The sequence below is a fragment of the Camponotus vicinus genome, unplaced genomic scaffold (assembly GCF_025532165.1).
Source record: "Camponotus vicinus isolate PSW18456_S1 unplaced genomic scaffold, iyCamVici1.0 SCAF_10, whole genome shotgun sequence".
In the NCBI taxonomy this organism is placed as follows: domain Eukaryota; kingdom Metazoa; phylum Arthropoda; class Insecta; order Hymenoptera; family Formicidae; genus Camponotus; species Camponotus vicinus.
This window is the reverse complement of record NW_028141946.1, coordinates 2,624,269-2,647,126: the sequence shown is the minus strand read 5'-3', so window position 1 is coordinate 2,647,126 and position 22,858 is coordinate 2,624,269. Positions and strand designations below refer to the sequence as shown.

Genomic DNA, 22,858 nt, shown 5'->3' with positions numbered 1-22,858 from the left:
TATTGTGAAAGTTGAAATATAAAATATTTTTAGAAATTTTATTTTTTATTATCTTTACCAGTTATTATGTGTTTTAATTGAATGTTGGAATTGAAAAGAAAAATTAAAGAGAATGATATTTTATGTATACTTTTGTGTTGCACGAGTTTAAACTTGGCTACCAATGACGTCCAAACAATCTGTATTGTTATCGAAACATAGCGCGACGGAAATATTTCTGATTGTTTAATAGCAATGTTGATTCAAACCATGAGGAAAATAAAAATGAGTTTGCAAAATTTATGTAAATATGTGTTTAATGATTAAAATTGAAAGAAAAATGAATTTTTTTGAAAGCAATTATAGAATTATTGAATAATACGATGTTAAAATCAAACAATAAGTATTAAAATAATAACGCGATATATTCATATTCACATATTTTATACATTTTTTGCAATAAGGTATCTTTGTTTTCAAAAATTTCTAAAAGGCGTTAAGTATTTAATGTGTGTGTTTGTGTTTCAGTTCATATTAAATTCATTTCTTTTTCATACAAATGTGATTTTATTTTATTCACTCCATTATGTTTCGCGGTGGTTCAATCAACTGGCAGAAATTATACAAAATTTATTTTCTCTTTGAATATATAATGTGATTATGTATAAAAATATTTCTACAATTCCCGGCAGAAAAATAAAAAAAATTCGCGGCTCGGATGAATTAATTTTCCAATTTTCTGTTATTCCTGAAGGGTTGACTTAACTACGGTATATTGCGCTTGGACGAGGCCGATGTGGCCCTGAAGTGTACTCGAGCACGCATGCTCCGGGGGCCGCACATTTTATATTCATATATATTTAGCTACGCTGGCCGAGGGTTGTGTACGGTCTGACGTGGCCGACATCGTGGAGAATTCTCCCTAAGCGTCATATATTATGCGTTCGGTGCACGTGGTCAGCGTTTATGCGAAAACGTAGCGCGTAAACTCTTAGCCATTCTTAGCGAACGCAAGCGAAATTCGCAAGAGAAGTCGATTTCACATCATCCAATTTATGCTAATAACATTATAGTCATTATTGCTTCCTGTTACATTGAGGGCACGCATCACGCATTTCGTTTATCGCGGTCACGTTTCATTCTGTAACACATTTAACCACAATTATTCTAGAAGTAAATGGTAAAAGAGAATGCATAATCGTTAATTTCATTAACTCTCTCGCGTCTTTCATTCTAATTAATTATATAAAACTATTTACGAAGACAAAATAACAGCAATAAATGTGATTATGACGATTATTGCTCGGCGTTATTTCTGTATAATGTATAATATAAGCATAAATAATAAGTTATTATTGTATGGTTAGACTATTACAAAGTTTACGATGCCACAGTTGAATATTATACATATTTTTACACGTGCTAATAATGTAGCTAACAAAGTCTCTACCTCTCAACTATTTAACATAAACATTATATTACACATATACATATACGGACATTATTATATTTAGAAAATCGATGAATACATTTAGGATAAATGTCAAGACTTAATTCTCGATGGGGAAAAATATAAAGCATTAATACGCGATTAATATCGAGAGTGCAAATTATATGAAGACTAAAAATTAATCAAAATGAAATATGTTTCTTAAATATCTTGTATATATGCTAAAAGTATATTCGAATAGTACAAATGTATCAGAAGGGATCAGAATATAATTACTCTGATTTTTAAGATATGATTATTTTCAAGGGTTTTTAACATGTCTCTATTTGTCTTAATTTTATATCGACAATACATCAAGAAATTAAATATATTTCATGTCTTTTTTTTAAAAAACTAAAATTATAAAGTAAATATCATTACATGTTAATATAAATATCATTATGCTGATGAAATGATGTATCTTGTGTCATCTCCATTTAATTCAACGCTCGCTCAATTCATTTTAATTAACTTACATTTTAATTAACTTAAGTTTTAATCAACTAAAATTTTAAATTGATTACGGTTGAAAAATTTTTTAGAGGGTGTGTATTTAATAACATGTAATTTAATTAATAACATAAATATGAATTAAAAGTTTATACAATATTTCTAAATTTATATTGAAATATAATATTCGTAGATAATATGAAAAGGAGAACACTAACATAATAATATTGCTTTTGGCACAACAATAGACAAACGAGCTAAAAATTGCAAATGTATGCAATAGTTTTTCCCCGTTTTATTTTCGCGCACACAAAAGACAGTCATTCTAGAATAAGTATTATTAATTATATTGTGAGAAGAATACGCGCGGGGGCGTAAAATCGCGTGGATGTTAAACGTAATTTCGTCGAGCAGTGATGAGATCTTTCTTTATCAAAACAGTCGTCGGTTTTTCATAACAAATTCCTCATCGGACTTGAAAAACGCGCATCTGTGACATGTATATTAATAGACGTCGACAAAGAATGATATTGAAGTATATATCAGCATCGTAATTCTCAACGTGGGCGTTACGATTCTCTTCGTTCGTTGCACTCTATCTCTTTTCGCAACAAATTCATTTTTCTTTCTCTCACTCTTTCTCTGTTTCTTTTCCTTCCTTTCTCTCTGTCTTTCTGTGTGTGTGAGAGTGTCATTCTTTATAACAGTACCATATTTGACATTCTACATGATTTATAATCTCGATAAATAAAACAAGCAAAATCGGTGAGCCGCCAATTGTCAATTTGATAAATATTGCGGTTGAAAATACAAATCGATTTGTTGCAATTGTTTCATTTATTTATTCTATTTTCGAGCTATTTTTCAAAATATGCGGAGGAGGATAAAAGTTATTAAATGCACATTCTCTTTAACTAAAGAAAAACAAAAGCAAATGAGTAAGATTCTTAATATTTTAAAAAGAAATGTTCAAATATATCTGTATAAATTTAAAAATTCGTAATGTGCGTAGAAATAATGATCAAAATTGTTGGATCTCTTTGTTGGATTCAGATCTCGATTTTAATTGTTGATTCGATGGAATTAATGACGGAAGTACGATTTTCAATTGTATGCACAAATCTCGTTGGCGACGATATTCAAAGATCGTGATCGTAGATCATAGGTACGCTGAATGGAATCATCGATTACCTGACAATAAGACCGCCATGACACCACCATCCAAGTACATACAACATCGTTGCGTTGCGTCGCGTTGCGTTGCGTTGCGTTGCCTGAGACGAAAGTGCATTGCACAGGCTCGTAACATAGTCGGGTGACACGTTCATCGTCGACAAACGTGACGATGATGCGCTACGAAAAGTGAATAGTAATCTTGACAACCATAAGCGGAGAATCTATTTCCCGTATAAATAGTATGCGACGCCGGAAGTTAAAAGTATTCCCGGTGAAAGAAGAGTCTCTTATTACATCTGCAAAATATAATATGCAATATGAGAAATTTAAAATTTTTAAAAAAGGACAATATATATTATACTCTCTTTTTTCCTCTAATCATGTGTTTAGTGTCATTTAGTATTCTATAACGAGATATCCGATTTATGCGTAAATTGATTTAAAATTGTCATTAATTATATATTTTATTTTTATATTTTGCCAAATACATAATATATAAATAATTAAAAATTACCTTATGTTGATATCTTATTAAAAAAGTAGATAAAAATATGGAAAATCCAAAAATTGATCGCTGTTAATAATCCATAACCTAACCTAAACAAAAATTAAACACAAAAGGATACATTGTAATGAATGAATAATTGATAACACAGTAAAAGCGAATAAACAAAATATCTTTGCAATACTAAATAAAAAATTGTGAGCGCTTCCCTTTCGAGAGCAACAATCATCTTGATAATTTTTCCGGTCGCACCCAACGGATATGTAACGCTTCATTTTCCCTCGACGGAAGAGACGGCCCTGGCGACATCATCGGGGCGGATGCGCGCGCATCGCCAGTGTATACCGCGCAACAACAAAAATTCACCGTCCGGCGCATTTGACGGCGGTTAGTCGACGCGCGAGCATCCCGAGAGAACGGGTCGTTGTATCGAGGAGAGAGAGCAGAGATCGTAGTAGAGAAAGAAAGAGAGAGATAGAAAGGCAACTGCCCCGCAGCGTTTCGCTTCCGCGTACTCGGCAAAAGCGTAATACCTGTAGACGTTGCGCGACATCGCACCCAGTGATTCACCGAGAACAAGTTCGCACACAGTGAGAGTGACGAAAATGGTGTCCGGCGGTATGACTTGCGTGAAATACCTGCTGTTCCTCTTCAACCTGATATTTGCGGTGAGTACCTGGCGCGGTTAACGGTGTACGTGGACAGGGGGAATACAATACGTCGAGATCTTCGCTCCATTCGAGCCGCTATTCTCGGCGATTCGGCACCTCGCGTCGCGTCGCGTCGTCGCCGAGTTGGGCGGGCTTTGTTTTACGTATGTATATCGGTCAAACCTGGAGCAGCATCCGGGGATCGTTGATCCCGGGATGCTTTTAAATCCAGTCAAAGTTTACTAGCGTAACCCGTTCCGCTAAATGAGCGATGAATCATTTCGAGAAACTGTCTTGTGTCGAAATTAAAGTTGTTCAATTTCTTCCAGTATTATGAATTTTCTTGACAGATGCTTCATTTTTTTATTATATTTCGGAATATTCCGAAATATAATAAAATCCGAATTTCTGAGAGTGTGTCTCTCTCTCTCTCTCTCTCTCTCTCTCTCTCTCTCTCTCTCTCTCTCTCTCTCTCTCTCTCTCCGCGATTTGTAAGATCTTTAGCTCAGGTGGTATTTATCCATACTGTATTTTCAAATGATAGATGCATCGTATTTCCAGGTATTACAAATGATGTATTGATTATATCAGAGAATAATCGTCGCGATTATAATCGCCGAGTGTCACGCACGTTTCATCTATCATAAAAATTCTTGATGATATTGACGTAAGGCGAAATCATGGGCGTGTTACATAGACACGTTTACGAAACACGTAATATAAAGGAGAAATCTTAAGTAAGAGGAAATCTTTAAAATATAAAAGGAAATCTTGAGAATATTTTCTATTATTTTCGCGTATTTGAATTTAGACAAATTTCACGATTCTTCTACAGGTTTTTTTTTTATTGATTATATTTAATCTAATGCCGAATCTAATTCACAATGATAGTAATAATCCAATCGATATTGTATATGGCGTGACCAAAACTACGGAGTTTCTGAATAAATGATATATATACGAGGGAGTATCTGTTCGAGGGAAACTTTGTAGTGTGCTTATGTTCCAGAACCTCGGTATAAGTATTATGGATGAAGGCGATCGATACCTTCAACGTTTAACGTAATCTAGATTCGCTCGTCCAACATAACCGACACCATTAAAACTTTGAAATATGTAGAAAATTGTATTATATTAAAAGCTCGTTCAAATGTTCTCGTCCCCGAAATGCCGAATAGAGTGTAACTTAATTGAACATTTTTTTCTGATCTAGCACAAAGTATATTCTAAATGAAATATAATGAATGTAATATACTAATAAAATTGTATAAAAGAATATTTAATTAAAAGACGTTGGGAATATTTAATTAGAAGATATTGGAATGTTACAGATTTGACAAAGAACTGGCTCGAATTACGTAAAACTTCTTAGCGTTGCTTTAGTAATATGAGTATAACAAGAGATGTTAATCTTACGTTGACGGAAGAATTTGTGAAAAAGTCACCGATGTAAATGAAACTATTAAACGTCACGCGACAGATTCGCGCACGTAAAACCGTCGTCATATAAGTGGTTGGAAGGATCTAAGACGTAAAAACAACGTCGCCGAAGGACAATGGAACGGGCGTATCTGCTGCGCGTCCCTTATTGCACGTTTAATGATCCGTCCAGCGTGAAATACCAACGTATTACGGCGTATTTAATGCAGGGCGTACCAGAAAACGCACGAATTCGACGCATAATTTTTTCGTGAAATTTTGGATCTTTCGGTGTTTTTTTTTTAAATTTCTCGTTTTCTCTCCTAACGGAAATGTCAAAAAAAATTATCGCTTTCCATTGAATTTCGATTGACATTTAAAGAATTAATTCTTCGAAGTCTAAATAAATTTTAAACTTTAAGCTGAATGACGTACTGCTCCGTTATCCGCATTTTTGAAGATTAACTTTATGAAGAGAGCCTGTTACATTTTTAATGACGTTCTCGATCAAGAACGGGGGTAGATTGTAAATTTCGATGTTCTGCTCTACTCTTTGTTTTCTAGAACGTCTCATATGGATCGTCATCGTCGGCGCGTCCTCGTTTTGTACAGAAACTTTTTAATAAATCCATAGTTAAAGTTTGTCTAATAAAGTCACCTGTTAGCGACGTACGCGCGAGTCTTGGGTCTGGCTATCTAGGCTTCGCTCGAGGGCGAGCGAATCGACCGGTCGGATTCGGTTTCGCGTAGCCTCGATGCGCGTAAACGTAGGTAAGCCGTAGGTGAGACACGTAGAAGTAAAATATTATAGACTGGCAAGGGGAGAGGTCTATACTCTCTCGATCGGGCTGCCTACAACCTACAAACGATGTCGCAGTCGCGCCTGTTTTTTTTCCCCCCCGATCATAGAGTGTCGGCGATCGCGCTCGTAGATGTCTTTATTTAGCCAGCTCCATCCAGCAACAGGACGCCGACCAATTCCGGTGGTCGCGGCTTTGATAAAATCAACCTTCCGACGACGATTATACGAAGCTCATCATCAGCGATGCGAGAAAATTGCACACGCGCAAAATTTTAGAAGATAGATCCACGCACTACATTTCTGCGCCAATAGTTTGGAACAATCGAATTTGATGATATACATTTATATATAAATAGATGTTAAGATTTTATTTATTATATCTTATTTATCTTATTTATTATGTGTAGATACAAAATATAACTCGAGTCACATAAACTATATATATTTACTGTCACACAATATAACTATCACACTGATACAGTCTGCGTAATCGACTCTTTTTATAACTCCTTTAAAACACGCACATATACAAATGCAAGTTTTTATTTTATTTTAAAAAAGTTGATGTTATGTAAATATATATACATGATTCGAATTTGTTATCCTTTTAAATTAATAAAAATGAATTTTATTAATTTACTTTGATTTCGAAAGTCATCGCTTTCGTAATCCAGCGAAAATTGTTTCGTTGAAAGTTATTTGTCGTAATGAAAGTTCTACTTCCTGTTTGTAAACAATGCGATTCTTACGTGCTTTCCATTTAAAATCAAGTTTATCGCGGTAGAAAAGTATTAAGTGTCTGACCTAATTATTCAAAGTATCGATCACAATTTACACATTGAGAAATATATCTTTGAGTAGAAAATTGTCTTAAGTTTTTTTTTAGAAGTAGGCTATTATACGTTTAATGATTATACAATAGCTTTCGTTAATGATATGTTTGAGAACAATATTTATTTCTTAAATATTATATAAAGTTAAGTTATATTATGTGGAATTTTTCATATATAAATTCTATATTTAATAATAATTCTAATGAAAGATTTCACTTCAATTAGTGCATATGTTTAACAGTGAAAGTAAACTAAAGTTACTATAACATATGTTAGAAAAAATGTTATGCAATATATATTAATGCAATATATATCATATCAAGTTATGTCGTTCTTGTGTGTCTAAGATAAAAAATATATTGAATATTTTGTGTATTATTTCAGATCACCGGTATCGTATTTATTTCGGTGGGTGCGGTGATTCTGGTTGTTTACAATGGATACAACAACTTTGTGGACAGTTGGTTCTTTGCAGCACCAGTCTTAATGATAATAGTCGGTGTCATAGTCTTCCTTGTATCATTCTTTGGATGCTGCGGCGCCGTGAAAGAAAATCATTGCATGATAATTACGGTATGATTTTATGATAATGAAAAATGCTTTTAAAAATTCTTTTTTCTCATAGCAACATATAAATTTGACTTATATAATTCTTTATAAATTTCAAGATACTTTTATATTATAATTTTATATTATAAAATTCAAAATTTATTTATAAGAAATAGACAAATTATAAAAATAGTCTTTATTGAAATATTTAAATTTTTAATAATTCTTAGAATTAAAAAAGTACTAATTTAAATAACAGACGTATTTTTAAAAATATTTTTTAATTATATGGCGATAAATCTTTTTATATAGAAAGATATAATTAAATTTAAAGAGAAATAATTAAAAAAAAGCTCATTTTACACACATACTAATTATATACATATATAAATTTGCTAAGATACGAAATTCCGTGTATTACATCTGTTTAATAATTTTAATTTTTCGTAGTTCTCAGTTTTGCTGCTGTTGATATTCGCCCTGGAATTGGGTGCTGGAATCACAGGTTACATGATGAGAGGAGAAGTTGGTAACATGTTAGGAAATCGTCTGAATGATACTATGCGACAATATAGTAGTAGTGATGATATTCGTCGTTCCTGGGATATTATGCAGCATGATGTGAGTTCATTAAATGATTTATTATATATATACAAATATTATACGACCTTGCATTTAACTCTTTCCATTAATTGTTGTGAGAAATGGAATTATGATTAATATCAATGCGTAGACAAAATTCTTGTTTGCTAAAAATATTATATTATTTTTATTAATATATTTATATTGTTTAAAATTCGTTATTAATTGTGAAAATAATATGATTCCAGTTACAATGCTGTGGTATGAATAGTCCTGCAGATTGGTCTCGCGTTGGTTTCGTAGACAATACCGTTCCCGAATCCTGCTGCAAGGAAGTTCCTTCTCAAGGAAGCAAATGTGATGTAAATTCGATTCACGTTAATGGCGACGGCTGCATGATGAAACTACAATATGCTATAGAAAATAACGCTATGATCCTGGGAGGAGTGGGCATAGGCATAGCTCTCATACAAGTAAGTTTCTAAATCAAAGTATTTTATCGTAGATTATATTAAAAAAGTAATTATATAATAATTTAATCATAATCACATTATATAAAACAGATTTTGGTATTTACTACGTTATTTTCATTAATCATACTGGATAATAGTATTTTCACATGCATATGTGATAATAGTGAGCAAAGCTTACTTGCTTATAAAATAAAACATAATAATTTTTCCTTTTTTTCAGTTGATTGGAGTAGTCTTTGCGTGCTGTCTGGCTCGCTCAATTCGCCGCGAGTATGAGACTGTGTAAGCTGATAGCTACAAATTTTCATTGCAAGCCTAAAATGCACTTGTATAAAACCTGGTCTATTACACAAGCTGTCACTATTTTTTTCCCTCGTTTCGTTATCATTTAACCATGCACAATTATACATAAAATATTTTCTTTTCTTTATCGCTTCTACTTTTAACACATTGCAAAGAAACAGTTTGTAATTACTTTTTATTAAAAAGTGCGTAATAGGCAAACGATTTAAAGATTTCCAAAAAATCTCACTGCTATTTTGGTATCTGGGCCTTGCCTTATCTATCAGGCGTAAAATCATCACACACATATGTTTTGTATGTTTTTACAATAAGCTCTCGAACAACTTTGTATATTAATGATAACAGATTATCTGTTGCTCTCGAAGATATACTACATTTTTTTTATAAATGTATATCTAATTTGTTCAGTGTCATTATGATACTGTTATAGTTGAGCCACGATAACCGTAATATTGATTATGAAATTTATATAAACCACACCATAAAAAATATGTTTAAAAGCTTCTTTTTATTTAATGTCTGCTTCACGTATAATTATTCAGCTTATTAGTAAAAGTGTATATTTGTCGTCCTATGTATTATTTGCTTTATAATATTCCGCGCATGAAGCAATGATATATTGATACTGTTGTCGAGGCTCTGCTATAATACTAAGCAGTACCATTTTTAAATTTTAAGAGTATCCATATTTCTTAAGACTTTATTTTGCTTTTGGATTAATATTTTATATGTGCTTATTATATATATATATATTGGAATATATTTGAGTATATTTCTATGAGAGTATAAATACTGCACTTAATATAGTTTAAACTTAATACTTAATATATTAATAAAATTAATAAAAGTTAATAAACTTGTTACATTTACTATTGTTATAATATGTATTTATTTTTAATGAGCTATTCGATATTAAAGAAATTATTAAACAATTTTAAAAAAATTTTATCTTTTTTGACAAAATTCATAAAATATTGAAAAGAAAAGTTAACTAATTAGATATTTCAAGATGTAAAATAAAGTACTAAGGTACATGGATATCTTTTCAACATTAACCTAATGGTGTATGATGAAGGGCATTTTCTTTTATATTGCATGTTATATAATCCATTTTAAGAAGATTATACTCAACCAGTTAAAGAAAAACAAAATGTTCTATATTTGTGAAAATGTGAAATGTGCAAAGAAACTGTGATTGAAAGTAACATGTGTCACTGCGTAATATAGTAATTCTTTTTTATTTTATTTTTTTTTGTTTTTTTTATTATTTACTCTTGATTCGTGGCTAAACACAATACTCTCTAGATTCTAGATTGATAAACTTCCATATTTAATAAATCAAAGGAAGTAAAGGAAAGTATTAGCCTCAGTTTGCAATTGCACATTTACTACACATGGTACGAATCAATACAAACAAGAAATACCATATATTTAACTTGAAATGTTTTGTTTATCACAATGTAAAGTTTACATAGTGTTATAATCATGAAAAATGTCTTATGAGATGTATAAGTGTATAGAAATAGATAAAAAGATAATAGTTGTTCATGTTATACAAGTTATAGCAAAGCGTATAATTCATAATGAAATTATTTCAACCCAACATCACTTATATACTCAGTCAAACAACAAGATTGAAGATAGAATTGTTTCAACTTGATTATCATAGATAATCTAAAATATCGTTTCTCAAGCCAATGTTGGCAATAAAGTGCTTGTTATTAAAGTTTATATATTTTAATAATAATAATATCACATGAAAACTGTCGTTATTTTTTATTTTTCGTTTTCTACATTATATATATTTCGCTTAATATGCCGTAACACTAGATGTTTTTTAAATATTTTATGTTTTATGCCTAGTGATGTAATATTTTTACTTGCAGCGAAACCACAGCACACTGATCTGCCATCAATTAGGAGGCATTTTTCATAAATTGTTCATCATACATTGGTTGATACTTGTAGAGTCATTATGACCGTAATCATTCTTATTGTGCTTACAAATAAATATATATATATATATATATATATATATATATATATATATATATATATATACCCAAAGAGGAATGATGTCACAAATATTTAGTGTACAGTGATAAGTTAACGATGCTTCGGTATGTAATGCACGTGAAATTATATATATATATATATACATATACTTTTGTAGAGAGAATGCATTGGCATCTCTATTTTTGCTTGCTTCTTATAAAAAGATAAAAAAAAGAAAAAATGCTACGCCTTGGAAATATTAACATTTTCCTATTAAATTTAATATCAAATTACTGCCAATATCTGCCAAAAAATATACATCACATGCCGTATAAGAAGCAACGAAAAGAGGAAAAAAGAAAACTAGTCGAAAAGGTATATGATCCTGTTTACAGAGATTATATCAATACAAGTTGATCAATTTTTGGCACATGTATGCTGAGGTGCCTATTAAATGATGTGCCATGATGTAATGTCTGACAGATCTATTTTTTCATGTGATATGTTTATATGAAGCTTGTAATTTTTTGCGCATTATATACGATTTGTAGCATTATAGGAGATAAAACATTCAATGTAGCCATCATTCCTCTTAATTTTTTGTCATTAAAAAAAAAACTAAAAAGATAACGAATTCTATTTCTGCATCATCTTCCTCAGAGTGCAGAATAGACAACTTATGTAGCAATTAATTGCAAACAAACTTGTGTTCTGATAATTTAATACTCCCATAAAATAGCGTACATTATATTGAGTATATGCGCGCAAGTCTTTGCATTTGTTTTTCACGCCTCCTCATCGACGAAAAAAAAGATACAGTCTCTAATATTTATAATATATACGATGTTGTGGTAATATTGATATAAATTTATATAATAATTTTCCGTGTTCTACGAACAAAAAAACAGAAAAAGTAGTGTACTCTTATTCGTAATCGACGGTGCCCCGTGAAATATATATATATATATACATATATATATATACATATATGCGTGTATATAGTATCATTATGTAGTATCGGATGTACACAAAAATTCTGTACATTATGTATTAATGATGTAACAAAATTAGCGTATCTTGACATTTAGCTCAATTTAAATGAAATATTAAATGGAAGCTGTAGCTCTAGCTTTACCCTGTCAATAATTTAGCTTGTAATGTCAGTGAACTCTGATATTGATCCTGTTCTGCTTAATTATATTATACCTCTTGATACTCTATTGCCAAAAAAAATATTTTTGTGCATATTTGATGCTATAAGTTCATTCATATTTGGGACCAAAGCAAAAAGATCAAGATTATTTTATTCAGTAATAGTTATTTCGAGAAAGAAATAACGGAGATTGAGAATTATTATGTGTAATGCGTCAGAATTACGTAAAGACTTTTCTTAAATTCTATATGTAATCATAGAATTCTTTTTCCGAATATTAAATGAGCTTTCGGTAATATTGGAAAACGAATTAAATGTGAAAATAAAAAATTATTATATATAATATACATATTAATATTTATTCACTAGCTTCCATTTGAAGGAAAAGTGTTTCGTAAAATGTAATTTGTTAAAACTGAAATTATAATTGGGTGCCATTAAATAATATGTATGTTTGACTACATAAAAAACATATAATATTCTTTTTAGATTTATATACAAATAATAAATGAAAGAAAAAATAAGAAATTTCACTGCGTCTTGTCGATTTCACGAATTCAAGTACCACAGTTCAAGTTAAATTATATAAGTTTCTGTAATCTTGTGTATACAATGCATGGAAAATTAACATTCCTTTGGACATATATCGAATATTATTTTAGAGCATATATGTCTAAGAAAATAAAGAAACTAATTATCACAAAGAATTTATATGTATAAGAACAGAATGTATTGATATATATTTACTCTATTTTACAATAATGTTGAGAGATAATTTAAATTTACTATTGGCACACACATACACACTCGCACATATACACGATGGCAAATGCACAAGATCTCAGAAATAGATATGAACGTCCATAGAGTAATCATATAGTTGCAGAAACATAGAAATAATAGCTACGAGATATTAAAGTGTGCCTAACATAGTAACGTTTATGTTATATAAGTTAATAGAGATTAGAAAACATTTCAATGATATATTATCTACAAAACATGCGCAATACAGTCTCGAAATTAGCACTTATCCAAAGTTTGCTCCTTTTGATTGTATAAAATCATCCGTTTGTGTCAGAGGTTTCATTAAAAATTTTAGACTCTCTGTATGTATTAATTACCAGGCAACGCAAAAGACTGATGAAGATTATTGTAATCAGTATTAACTTAACATTGGTATTTTACATATAAATATATACATATTATATATACATATATATATACACACACATACAACACACATACAATACACAAATGACTTTGTACTAAATTTTATATTTTGGCTGCTTATGTTATTTTTACTATAAACGTAAATTATTAGTCACAATATCGTTAAAGTGATACAAACATAATTTTATTATAATAAAATTAATTTACGGTATTTTAGGAGCCAACATGTCCTTAGCACATATTCATCTAGCTTTTATGTATACTAATAAATTTAATGACACCATTTACAATATTTTTAATTAATAGCCTTTTCCCATTTCTTATGAACCTTTCTACAAGTTGGATATGTCCAAAGATAAATCTCATAAAATTATTAATTTATTAATATCTATATTTGTTTTTTTATATATAATTGAAACTTATTTTTAAGAAAAAATACAAGGATAGGTAAGATAATAAGTACTCAGTATCAGCGTATAATAAATTGTATTTCATTCATTATATCGTTAGTTAAAAGATCATTATTTATCAATATACATAAGATTTAAATTTCTTACATTTGTTCTTTTTTTTTTGTTGGCATTAATGTTCTTTATACACGTGAATCAAAGAACGTTTATAGATCTATCGATAAATTCTCTTTCGGCATATTGCAAATTTTTAGAAATATAATTATCGAAATTATGTAAATAAATGATTTTTTCCTTTCTATATTTGCCTTTTTTACAAGAAAATTTAATACATTCTATAATTTTCAAATTGGATTCACAGATATAGCATGCTCTCGTTTTTAGCGCGTGACTACATTTATTTAATGTATATACGACATTTAGAAATAACGAGATCTATTATGTTTTGTTAATATTTCGATAATTTCTCACAAATATACGTGTGGGCATGTACACGCACTATTTTATATATAATGATGTATATTTACAAACCCGAGGCAGGATTGACTTATCTATCCCACTTTAATTTATATAATGTTGAAACTGCACACATCGTACTAGCTTACAAAATATAAAAAGCCAAGGTTTGCCGACTAAATTAAAGTCCATGAATATTTAATTTTAATATAGGAACTTACGCGAATTGCATATTCCGCACATGCACTTCACGCGATATTTACATTCCTCGAAAATTTCGTAATGAAAAGGATGCAAAGCGCGCGTTTACTTTACATAAGAAACTGTACAATATCAGTACTTGTTAAGCAAATTCTCTCCTCTCCTCTCTGTTTTCATTTCATTATTTCTATATAAACTATAATTACATTTACTAGTATTTTTATAAGCAACTATCTATATCTTAAAACAGATATGTACAAAGTGACTTTAATCACCTTGCGTTTGTGAAATTCTCACACGATATAAAAAACTATAAGAAATTATTTAAGAGACGCTCAGTTCATATGTATTTGACATCTTAGAGACAATGAAAATATTTAATTCGGACTTCTAAATATTTCGAATATGCAACAAAATTGATATGTAAGTATTCTCTAAAACAAATAATACGAATAGAACATGCAAATTGCACCCAACATCGGTTAGCAGTAGTCACGTGTATGTAATTTCCTTTTTTCTTCTATCTGATAACTAAAGTTATGATTTTTAGAAGGGAAAAAAATCGCTAATTAGAACTAGTAAATCAGAATGATTGCAATACAATCGCCAGCAAAAATTTCAATTTATACATATACATGTGTATAGATAGAATATAAATTCGGGTCAGAATTACAAGTTTTTTTTTTGAATATATCAGCATATAAGTATACAGTAAGTTTATTTACAATTACATTCTTACGGATGGGCCAGACAATCGATATAACGTAAGCATTTGCGTCTGCTTCATGCAGAACGTTATACACATTGCTGTGTATTATGAACACAAAATTCTGTGCCAGTAGATTTGCAACAGCTAAATTATAATTCTATACGTTACTAGTTTATATCTTGAGTTAAGTGAGACACATGTATAAATGTAATAATTTAAATTGAATAATTCAATATAAAAATATAAGTTTAATTATGAAAAAAATGGCCCTCTATTGATTAACTTATATCGTCTATATGTTTAATTACTTACACTTTAGATTATCAATATATTGTTCATGTTATCTCCTATTCTAAAAACATTAGTATTGTGGGTAGTATTGTATTTTACACAATACAATCCATTTAAATACTATCTCATTGTAACTTTTAAGTGAAAAACTCCTGTCTCGTTATGCCCTAACACACTGTTTAAACACACTTGCACACACATTCATTCGTCTTAGGCACATTACATACTCAACATAAAAGCACATCACAATCATGTTTGAGCTGATCTCAAACGGCCTTTGATCACTTGTGTTTCTTGACCAACATGATCATAGATAAAGATGTATATGGACTACATATGAGACAAATTGTATGAGAGCAGCAGCGATCATAAGTCATGATTGGCATGAGACTAAAAGGAGTTTAATACGAATTAAGAACATGCTCATGTGGCATAGCGTTTAGTCCAAAGCCGTGCTATGCGATCATGTTCTTCTCTATTTTGTAGGTACTGTGTGGCTATACTACCCACCAATGGATCAGCTGTAAAATAAAATTATACAAGATCTATATAATAATTATGTAAAGAAGGAAATATGCGCGCGCGGTATCTATAATCTTTAACACAAACATGTCATAAATATATTCATCGTTTGTATTATATACATCGTACATTGAATTTGCGAATGAATCGCTAGACAATTTATTACAGTACCCACCTGGATTGCAGTCTGTTAAGAGGGAACATATTGACAGTAAGACCTTTGAAATTGTCAGTGCAGGAGACCAGTTGTCCTTTAATATGTCCAAGCAGATAACTCCTTGACTATTTATATTGCAATGGTAGATGCGTGTTCGGAATGTAACCTATAGAAAAATACATTATTGTTTGGAACAATGCATTATATAGTGTACGCTAGAAAGAATGAAATAATTTGAGATTGTGAATTTTATAAGCGAGGGAATTTTAAAGAGATGGAAAAATTTATAAGTGCAATATTAATTGTAGCCTCTGTTTCTTGCAGACAATTATTTATTATTGTGAGAAATATTGATATATTTTATGATTATATCAAAACATTATGTTAATATTTTAAGTTTTATAAAAAAATTTATTAACATTTTAGATTACACTTTCAACTTTTATTTTCTTTACATATAGATTAATATATAATTCTATACAAGTAATGATAATTTAATTTATTTCACACATGATACAGAATTAATAAAATTACCAACCTACCTTAGGAGGTTTAAAGGGATATTCTGGTGAGAAATGTATATCAAGAAAGAAAACACCACCCTCATAAACAGAACCTGGAGGACCTAATATGGTAGAAACCCACTCATACAAGTTATCACCTTTTGGTCCTGCACTGTAAAATAAAATTTATTTTATACATATAATTAATTTACCACACATGTTATTCTTATAAGATATAAATCACATTTTAAGTATAATTCTAAAGTTTTATTTTATTGCATATAATAATATACCTGCAATTGGGAGGTGGATCTAATGTGATTTCTGCCAATTCTTTTTGTATCCTAAATAAAAATATTAAATGTGTTTAATAGCTAGAAATTACCATAATAACATTAACTATATAATTATTGCATTGTGCGAGACAAAAATATGTCGCACCTTTTAGCGGAAGTTCCTAAAGCTTTTGACATCTTTGGATTTGGCTTAGCTTCTTTATTTTCCGGTTTATTGTCTGCCAAAGAAGAACCACGTCCTCGTCCAGTCCCACTAGATCCTGCTCCTGACGACATGATTCTGTAGTAAAAATGAAAAAATGTAAACTATCATTTATAAAATTCTGCATAATTAATTTACTGAAAAAAGATTAGTATATAGCTTAAATTCCAAAAAAATACGTTAGTCACGCATTGCATTTCTGTTTTGACTTTGTCTCTCAGTTGATGAAATATTTTTAAAAGAATTAATCATGTATTGACAATTAATATCCCTATGACATTAGTTTATTAAAAAAAAGGAGTAAAATTATTAGTAAAATATACTTCATATTCATGTAAATCTGCGTCACATGTACAAAGTAAATAGAGTGAACAAATAAATCTTATTTTTTTGCAGGTAAACTGAAATGCATGTTTAACTAACAACTTTGATAACATGAGGCGCTAAAAATGCAACGTAAAAAATTAACATGTGCCCTACATAATCAAATATCGAGAAAACTATTATCTCGCACTATTATTTCGCTCGACATGATAGGTATCGTAAAACAAAGAATTTTCATCGACAAACACGACTTCTCCCCTCCTGTCCCTCTCACTCTTTATTCCGCAAAAACATAAACATCGCCGCCGGACAAATACTCGATATCCGCGCGTTGTATCTTTAAACGGCGTCGCAAAATCTAACGCGATCAAAGCCCGGCCAAAGAGGAGCATCGCTTCTCGTCGTTCCCAGGATCCCGTTCGCGATGTGCGAGTAATATGCGAACCGTACGAAAGGCTCATGCGAGACGATCCGACGAAAGAAAGAGAAGAGATTTCTTAAACATTGTCGCGTTTGTTGTCTTCTCGTAGCGCGCGAGCCGGGGTTCAACGCGCCCAAAATTGATTTCTCTTCGTTGCGGGCGAGCACGCGAATTTGTTCCTCTCTCTCTCTGTCTCTCTTTCTCGGATCGAATGCCTGCCTCTCTTTCTCTCTACAACTCACGCTCGTAGAAAAGACTCCGGCTCGACACGAGCGTCGGGAACTCGAGTACTCGGGACGACGTACGTTCCCGGCACACGTTCGTCGTCTACGAGTTCTCCCTCTCCTCCTTTCTCTATGGACGTCCGTCCCTTTTAGGGCACAATGCCACTTTTGATCTCTCTCTCCTAACCCTCTCTTTCTCTCTCTCTCCCTCTCTCTTTTCTAATTCGGCAGCGAGTTGATCGCGCGAGAAGAAGACGACGCGCGATGTATGTACCTCGTGCCCGATGTGTCCGCGCCGTGTTTGCTGTCGTCGCGCGACAAGCTCAGCTTCGCCGGGTCGTCGGTGGAGGGAGATGTAGGGGGCGGAGAAGGACCGGCCCGCCGCTCGAGACGCGAGCGATCCCGACTGATTTCCTCGGCGCGACGTAGCGTAGTCACGGGGATTAACAGTGCCTTGTGACCGCTGAGCGGATCGCAGGCGGAGTAACCAATGACCGACGGCGTCTCCTCCGGGGTCGCGCGGAAGTAGTCACGTAGGGAAGCTCTACAACGCACGCCCTACAACGAGACTGCGTGCACCGACGTGCGTTACCGCGATTCTCTCAACGTAGCGGCGGCAGCAGCAACACTCACGAGGAACGCGCAGCGCACGGCGCACCGGCGCGGCCGTCCGGACGATGACGATGACGACGACGATGACAGCGGCAACGCTGAAAAAAACAATAGCGGACGAGCGCGCGGAGACAATGGATTTCGAATCGCCCTCGCGGTTCCCGTCTTGTCCCAGCGCTCCTCAGGCCCCCGTTCTCGTGTCGCGACCATTCATCTCGCTTTCATGTCCCGAAATCACGATCGCGGCGTCCTTCTCCCGAGCATCGAAACGTGCGCATCTCTGCGTCGGCCGGATGTTGACTCTGTCGCCGCCGCGCCGCGGCGGACGCTGACAACCCACGTTTTCGCGCGGGCGCTGCGATCGGCCCGGCGCGCCCGGCGCTACCGGCACCGCCGACTCTCCCTTCCCCTCTGCCCGTGGTCTGTCGCGAGAAAATTCCTTGGCGCTCCGAGAGAGCGCGTCCCCGTCTCTCTTCCGATTTAAAAATCGCTCCGTTTTCAATCTTTGCGAACTTGCGTTAGCCGCTCGTTATAGATTCCGTGGCCCAAGTGTCAAGAGGACACTTTGCGTTTCGCGCTGCGAATATTATCCATATTTCATTTATTGACAGGTAAATGAAAAATGGGAGGCGACGAAAGTTGCATGTAAATTTGCGAGAGAATCTCTCTTATAGGTTTATATATTTATCTGTGAAAGCAGAAAATTATATTTGTACGTCTAAAAGAATATTTTGTATGAAAATTGAAAGAGCTATGTAAAAATTATCTAACATTATTTGCACGCGTACGTGTATTGAATAAACAATTTTTTTCGATAAATTTCACGAAAATTATAAATCCACATATAAATTTTATTCCGAATTATAATCGTGCTTCTTGGTAAATTGCATCTTGATACGTTGAATATATAAATTAATATATAAAGTTTCCTTATTTTCGAACAGCTGTTTTATGACGTTTACCGATGTTTATCAATATAGATACTGAAATATCTATATGCGTCGACATATACATCGGCTTCCAGATATCATCTACCTACTCATCATAATCGAAATCAAAGACGGACAACATGCATCGATCCGGAAGAATAATATCGGCGCAGGTCTACTCCGATATATTGCGATGTTTCATGTTTTGTCCTACGTAACTATGACTACTAAAAGCTAAGAGAAGTCATACTGACACACACGACTGTAAAAGAGACACTCGACAAGTGTACGAATTCTCACCGTCGTTCAAACGTCAAAGACAATTTAAGCGAAATGAATGACAAAGATGACAGTGCTTGGGTATTCGATTCCTTGATTGGATTTCTACAGGGCCCCATTTGGTCGTCGCCTTTACTGACTTTCATCGAAGAAAAATCCCTCGGTTCGTACTCGAAAGTAATCGAAAGTATCTTCGTTTTTTTTCCTTAATAAGTTGCAGTTTTTCCTGCTGAAATTTTTCGATATTTAATTAAATAAAATTAAAATCAATATCGCTTATAACGAACATTATATATATTCGTTTTATTAATATATTCCGCATTATAAGCCGGTATAAAATAGGCAGACGCACTGTGTTAAATATAAATGCTGTTTGCATTTAAAAATATTTGCATGTATTTCGAATGATCTGTCTACCCATACTTTTACACATCTGCTTCGAAATATATATATATTTATATATAATACTTTCTTCCCGCAATACATACACATACACATGCGCACGGAAAAGTAGCTTTTCCTTTGTGAAACTAATAAAACTTTTCAGCTGAATTTGCTATAATAAAAAGTAGTCATTTTGATGTGATTTGACGTCAAAATGATTATTTTTGATACGTGGATATCTATCTGATGTATTAATAATTATTTATTTGATAGTTTTTGAGGCAAATACCGAAGATTGCGAAGAGTATCGGAAAATATATCAAGAATATAAAAATTTAGTTGATTTACTGCTGGGTTGTTTTATGGAAGATATGAGTATTTCACCGGAACAATTTGAACATGCGTGCACCGTTAACAGAGATACAAAGATCCCGATACAATTTCAACAAGTACGATCATTATTTTTTTATATATTTATACAATAAATTATGTTTTATACTTTTGTATTTGTTTCATAAAATTAAAAAAAATTCTTGAAAATTGTAGATTGTAATATTTAGAGATTAATATATATATATATATATATATATATATATATATATATATATATATATATATATATATATATATATATATATATATATAAATGTTTTTAGATAAATAGTAAAAGAAATATTACACACGATTTGATTGTGCTTTATATTAACAAATGTCTTGTTTCATTTTCTTCTTTAAATTTATAATCCGTTTCATTTATAATCCGTTTTATAGAACTTATTTGAGCAAATATGGGCGGCGAATGAATATGAGATATTCAAAAGAATGATGATACAAAAAAACTTGGAACTTCAATTGCAAGCGTTAAATATGATCGAACAAAGATATGGTCTCACACCTGCCTCCCTCATGTATGAAGACGGCTTTATCGATGATGAATTGGTCATGGAGGACTTGATACAGTATGTCGTGTTATAAATATATATATACATATATATATATATATATATATATATATATATATATATATATATACAAGCCAACACATTATTATTTTTAACTAAATAAAAAAAATATGTTTATATATTGCATAAAAGTAGAAAAATTTTCAAAAATAAAAATCTAACGAACGAACAATCGAAAAAATTGAAATCAATTGTTTTATGCATTTGTGCACAGCAAACATGTTTTGGAAGATCAGAGTGAAGAAAAAACGGGAATCTCGCCCGAGAAAACATTGATTGCTGAACACGAGCGTTTGGCGGCCGAATATTACAATGAAAGGGCGTTATTGGAAGAAGCATTAAGAAAATCAAAAAATGCCTCCAAGAATACTTCAGATGACGAATCTACAGAAGAAATTGAACATGCCACCTCATCCGTTGAGAAAGAATCAGAGAAATTTCATCAACTTAGGAAGACCGAGCCCTTAAAACCAATACCGATTTCAAAAAAGAAATCCGACGAAGATGAGGTAGCCATTTCTAATTTCTCTTACTTTTATGTAATATACATATATTAATACATATGTATGGGGACATTTTTCTACAAAAATAAGTAGAGAAATTTAAAATGTCAATGTATATAATAACATGTTTGTGGAAACGAAAATATACTATATTCAATTACGCGGTATTATAGATGAATGTGGAAGACATTAAAAAGAGGCAGGAGTATCTAAAAGCCAGACGAGATAAACTTGTAGCTTTGAAAAAGGAAGCCAGAAGCCAGCAGTTAGAAATGAATAAAACTCGACCGAGTTCGGCTAGAGTAGTTGCCGAGGCGACTATGAAAGGGCAGCAAGAACTGGAAGCAGCACAAGCTTTAGATCCTTCAATACTTCAAGTACGAAAGGCTCTTGCAGCTCGATTAAAAGCTGAAGTTGTGCATAAGTAAAATTAATTTTTCTCCCTTATATATTGCTTATTCATGACATAATTATCGATATGTACGCCTCTCAATTCCAGTAACATGCTTCACATAAAATGCTAATTGTGATATCTTGCGACAAAGTAGTATCACGCAATTGCAAAATATGTTATCGAATGATACGTGTCAGATTTAGTAGAGTTTTCCGAGAAACGTATATATAATATACGGAAAACTATAAAATACTTTTATGTATCTATGTATTATTATTACTTTAAGAATATCTCTATTTACGTAATAATATTTCTCATAAAAGAACAAAGGTAAATCTGTAAACATACATTCGCTTATATATATTTTATCTAATTAAAGATTTAATTTAACAAAATTAATGTAAGAAATACATTATGTACATTCTTAAAAAATTTGCTCGCGGCAGCATCTTTGTATAAGAATATATGTTTATCTAAGAATGTAGATTTGTTTTTTATATATTGCAAAATATTCAATAATAAAATTTTAAAGTGTACATTCATGAAAATAC

General features: G+C 32.0%; 3 protein-coding genes and 2 long non-coding RNA genes across 11 annotated transcripts; 3 read left to right on the top strand and 2 right to left on the bottom strand.

Moving 5' to 3' along the window:
• Nucleotides 1-594: 594 nt before the first annotated feature.
• On the bottom strand, nt 595-4,668 carry LOC145960726 (uncharacterized). Of its 2 annotated transcripts, XR_014435448.1 has the most exons (3): nt 3,609-4,570; nt 3,110-3,390; nt 595-1,120 (listed from the first exon to the last, which is right to left on the bottom strand). It is a non-coding gene; the product is annotated as an uncharacterized LOC145960726 (long non-coding RNA). The 2 variants fall into 2 exon arrangements; XR_014435447.1 differs by having other exon boundaries at nt 595-3,390; nt 3,609-4,668.
• Nucleotides 3,954-13,811, top strand: LOC145960720 (CD63 antigen). The gene is made up of 6 exons (XM_083080390.1): nt 3,954-4,267; nt 7,688-7,876; nt 8,303-8,473; nt 8,683-8,907; nt 9,128-9,189; nt 11,097-13,811. Exons 1-6 carry the CDS (start codon nt 4,205-4,207, stop codon nt 11,113-11,115), a joined length of 729 nt encoding a protein of 242 aa, XP_082936516.1. The 5' UTR covers nt 3,954-4,204; the 3' UTR covers nt 11,116-13,811.
• LOC145960727 (uncharacterized) lies at nt 4,276-7,467 on the top strand. The gene is made up of 2 exons (XR_014435449.1): nt 4,276-4,986; nt 5,085-7,467. It is a non-coding gene; the product is annotated as an uncharacterized LOC145960727 (long non-coding RNA).
• A 186-nt stretch (nt 13,812-13,997) lies between the features above and the next one.
• Nucleotides 13,998-19,006, bottom strand: Ubc2 (ubiquitin conjugating enzyme 2). Of its 4 annotated transcripts, none has more exons than XM_083080397.1 (6): nt 18,878-19,006; nt 17,219-17,353; nt 17,071-17,121; nt 16,817-16,949; nt 16,293-16,440; nt 13,998-16,116 (listed from the first exon to the last, which is right to left on the bottom strand). In XM_083080397.1, exons 2-6 carry the CDS (start codon nt 17,347-17,349, stop codon nt 16,019-16,021), a joined length of 561 nt encoding a protein of 186 aa, XP_082936523.1. In that variant the 5' UTR covers nt 17,350-17,353; nt 18,878-19,006; the 3' UTR covers nt 13,998-16,018. The 4 variants fall into 4 exon arrangements, with proteins under 4 accessions (XP_082936523.1, XP_082936520.1, XP_082936521.1 ...); XM_083080394.1 differs by lacking the exon at nt 18,878-19,006 and adding an exon at nt 18,519-18,871; XM_083080395.1 differs by lacking the exon at nt 18,878-19,006 and adding an exon at nt 18,263-18,512.
• LOC145960718 (cilia- and flagella-associated protein 36) lies at nt 18,559-22,858 on the top strand. Of its 3 annotated transcripts, none has more exons than XM_083080387.1 (6): nt 18,559-19,467; nt 19,881-20,227; nt 20,722-20,897; nt 21,220-21,407; nt 21,625-21,919; nt 22,087-22,858. In XM_083080387.1, the coding sequence occupies exons 2-6, from the start codon at nt 20,119-20,121 to the stop codon at nt 22,339-22,341; spliced, it is 1,023 nt and encodes a 340-aa protein (XP_082936513.1). In that variant the 5' UTR covers nt 18,559-19,467; nt 19,881-20,118; the 3' UTR covers nt 22,342-22,858. The 3 variants fall into 3 exon arrangements, with proteins under 3 accessions (XP_082936513.1, XP_082936514.1, XP_082936512.1); XM_083080388.1 differs by having other exon boundaries at nt 19,837-20,227; XM_083080386.1 differs by having other exon boundaries at nt 19,801-20,227.